At 39.5% G+C, this 3002-nt stretch overlaps 1 protein-coding gene across 2 annotated transcripts in view; it reads right to left on the bottom strand.

Moving 5' to 3' along the window:
- The window catches only part of Eif3a (eukaryotic translation initiation factor 3 subunit A), a 52393-nt gene that overhangs the window by 40743 nt on the left and 8648 nt on the right, over positions 1-3002 (bottom strand). For both annotated transcript variants that reach the window (XM_023708995.1, XM_023708996.1), the window contains exons 2-3: positions 1953-2143; positions 1682-1818 (exon numbers count right to left, since the gene is read on the bottom strand). In XM_023708995.1, coding sequence (XP_023564763.1) covers positions 1682-1818; positions 1953-2143 — 328 coding nt within the window. The remainder of the gene's footprint in view (positions 1-1681; positions 1819-1952; positions 2144-3002) is intronic.

The following is a 3002-nucleotide window of genomic DNA, read 5'->3' as shown; positions in this document are numbered from 1 at the left end:
AGGGATTTGTTCTAATAGTGTTTGTAAATAGGATATCATGTCCGCATCTTGTACAGCAATTAACCACTAGGAAGAATGTATGCAATGTGTGAATTATTGAAACTGTTCTACCAATTTGATTTTATTTTTTTTTTAATATTTATTTATTTATTGCGTGTGTGGGTGTGTGTGGGTGTGGCCAGCTCAGCCCACCAGGGGGGTGGGGCTGGCTGACATGTGGTGCTGGGGGATTGAACCGTGGTTCCTGTGTTTTTGCTTAGCTTAGCTTGTACTAAGCAGGTGCTTTAGACCACTGAGCCATCTCACCAGCCCCCCAATTTGATTTTAAACTGTCTCATTGCTATTTGTTTCTCAATAAAATTATGAAAAAAAAGTCCCAACTAATACTCCAAATAACTGACTTGACTGGTTAACTAAAAGGCCCCAAAAGATAAGAAATCCAGTAACATAAAATAACATACAACAACAGACAATTTCCAATTATTAAAACTATGCATTTTGGGGCCGGGGAGATGGCTCAGTAGGATAAGCGTTTGACTGGCAAATGCAAGGATCCGAGTTCAATCCCCAGTTCCGCCAAAAAAAATAAAAATAAATAAAAAACTATGCATTTTGTATTTTGTGTCCACTGCACAATTAAGAAAAATCTGATACAATGTGTTTTTGTTTTGTTTTGGGTTTTTTTGGCAGAACCGGGGATTGAACTCAGACCCTTTAACTTGCCAGGGAAGCACTTATTCTACAGAGCCATCTCCCCAGCCCCACAATGTTTTATAAATAAATATATAAAGATAAAAATACGATACAAACTTGTACAGTTATTTCACACATTTATTTTCCTTGCTATAAGGCATAATTGATAAACACCTAAAATGTTCAGGTATAATGAGATTGAGATGACACTGAATCAAATGTTCCTATTTTTAACTATCATTATTGTTACTTAAATCACAATATTATACAACCAATTAAACACATAAACATAAATGCTACAGTGTATATTGTATAAAAATTTTTAAAAAGCACGTGTAACAGAAAGTCAAAGCAGCGACACATTAAGCCAAGGCTAGCTGGGGGGAAAAAAAAAGCCTAGCTGAGTACAGAACAGTGACTGCCTACTGCATATTAAACCATGTGAAAACCATGTCAAGTGAGGCAAGATAATGGAAAGGATGGGGTGAGGCCCACTGATTTGATTCCAATACTTAAAAAAGAAACAAAACACCAAAAAACAATGATCATCATAAGACAGTTTTAATTCTTCCAAATTTGCTGTACACTACATCACTTACTATCCCACCTGAATTACTGATCTTTATTACATAACTGTCTGGGGCACTACACATCTAAAATTTAAAAGTATTCTTCCTGAAAAACATTACTTCAGGGCCGGGGAGCTGGCTCAGTAGAATAAGCACTTCCCTGGCAAGTGCAAGGGCCCGAGTTCAATCCCTGGTTCCACCAAAAAGAAAAAAAAGAAAAACATTACTTCAAGTGCGGATAAGAAAAACACTGAGTTGGGGCCGGGGAGATAGCTTAGTAGAGTAAGACCTTGCCTGGCAAGCACAAAGGCCTGAGTTCAACCCCCGCTTCTGGGGAAAAAAAAGAAAAAAGAAAAAAAAAGAAAAGAAAAACACTGAGTTAACCAACAAAGTACTTATTAAATGTTGAACTCACATACCTCTCAGGAGTTTGAATATTATCCAGATCTTCTATATCCAATACCATCTGTTGGGATTCTTCTTTAGCAGCTTCAGTTTTTTCTTCTGCCAGTTTCAAATATGCCCTAACAACATCCTCTAAAGATTTAATATTTACCTAAACAAGGAGAAAAAGGGACTATTTTTTCCAATGACCCATGAATGTTCAAAGAACTTCTCATAGAAAATGCACTGTGAAAGGTATACTCTTTCAGAAACTGTTATCAAAATATAAAACCAAATTGTTTGTACCTGCTGACAAATGTTCTTATACTGATATAATCCTTCCTTAGCCAAGTGGCTCTTACGAAGATCCACACAAAGTTCCAAGTATTTCAACATAATGGGCTCGTGTATCTTCTGCCATGTCCGATGTTTCTTACTTTTCATAACATCATAAAGAACGTCCAGGGCAGGCTGCTTTTTGCCAACTTCAAGAAACTCTGAAAGAAATAATACAGAAATAAAACCAGTTATGTTTAATACATAAAAGCGTGAAAACATGCCCCCTTTTTGGTCTTTTTACGAGACAGAGTCTCACTATGCAGTTCAGATTGATCCTGAGCTCACATGTAGCCCAGGCTGGTCTTCAACTCCCAACCATCCTCCTTCCTCAACTCCCAACCATCCTCCTTCCTCAGCCTCCCAAGTGAAAACTTGCCATTTTAAACTGGTTCCTTGGGGCTGGTGAGATGGCTCAGTGGTCTAAAGCACCTACTTAGAACAACTAAAAGCACATCAGGGACCGCGGTTCAATCCCCCAGCACCACACGCCAGCCAGCCCTGCCCCCTGGTGGGCTGAGCTGGCCACACACACACACACACACACACACAAATAAAATTTAAAAAATAAATAAATTAAACTGGTTCCTTAAATTTCTTAACTCATCAACTCTTTAAGTCACATTTATTTTTCATTTCTAAAGACCATACCAGGGTCGGCCAGATAGCTCAACAAATTAAAGTGCCTGCTTCGGCAGAGGGCAACAGCTAGGGGAATCCCTGGTGTGCTGTGTTGGCCCCGCACCTGCATAAGGATCCCCGATGAGACCGCAACTGAGACTGGGGGATTGAGACTGGGCATGGTGGTGCACCCCTGTAATCCCAGCCAGCACTTGGAAGGCTGAAAACAGGAGACTCACTACGAGTCTGATCTATGCTGTGAAACCCTGTATACCCTGTAGAGTAGACCCTACCCTAAATTCATAAAAAAATACATTTTAAAAAATGAAAACCATGGGGCTGGTGAGATGGCTCAGTGGTCTAAAGCACCTACTTAGAACAAGCTTAGCAGAGCACAGG

Source organism: Octodon degus, unplaced genomic scaffold (genome assembly GCF_000260255.1).
Source record: "Octodon degus isolate 3935 unplaced genomic scaffold, OctDeg1.0 scaffold00010, whole genome shotgun sequence".
Taxonomy (NCBI): Eukaryota; Metazoa; Chordata; class Mammalia; order Rodentia; family Octodontidae; genus Octodon; species Octodon degus.
This window is presented reverse-complemented; position numbering and strand designations above follow the sequence as displayed.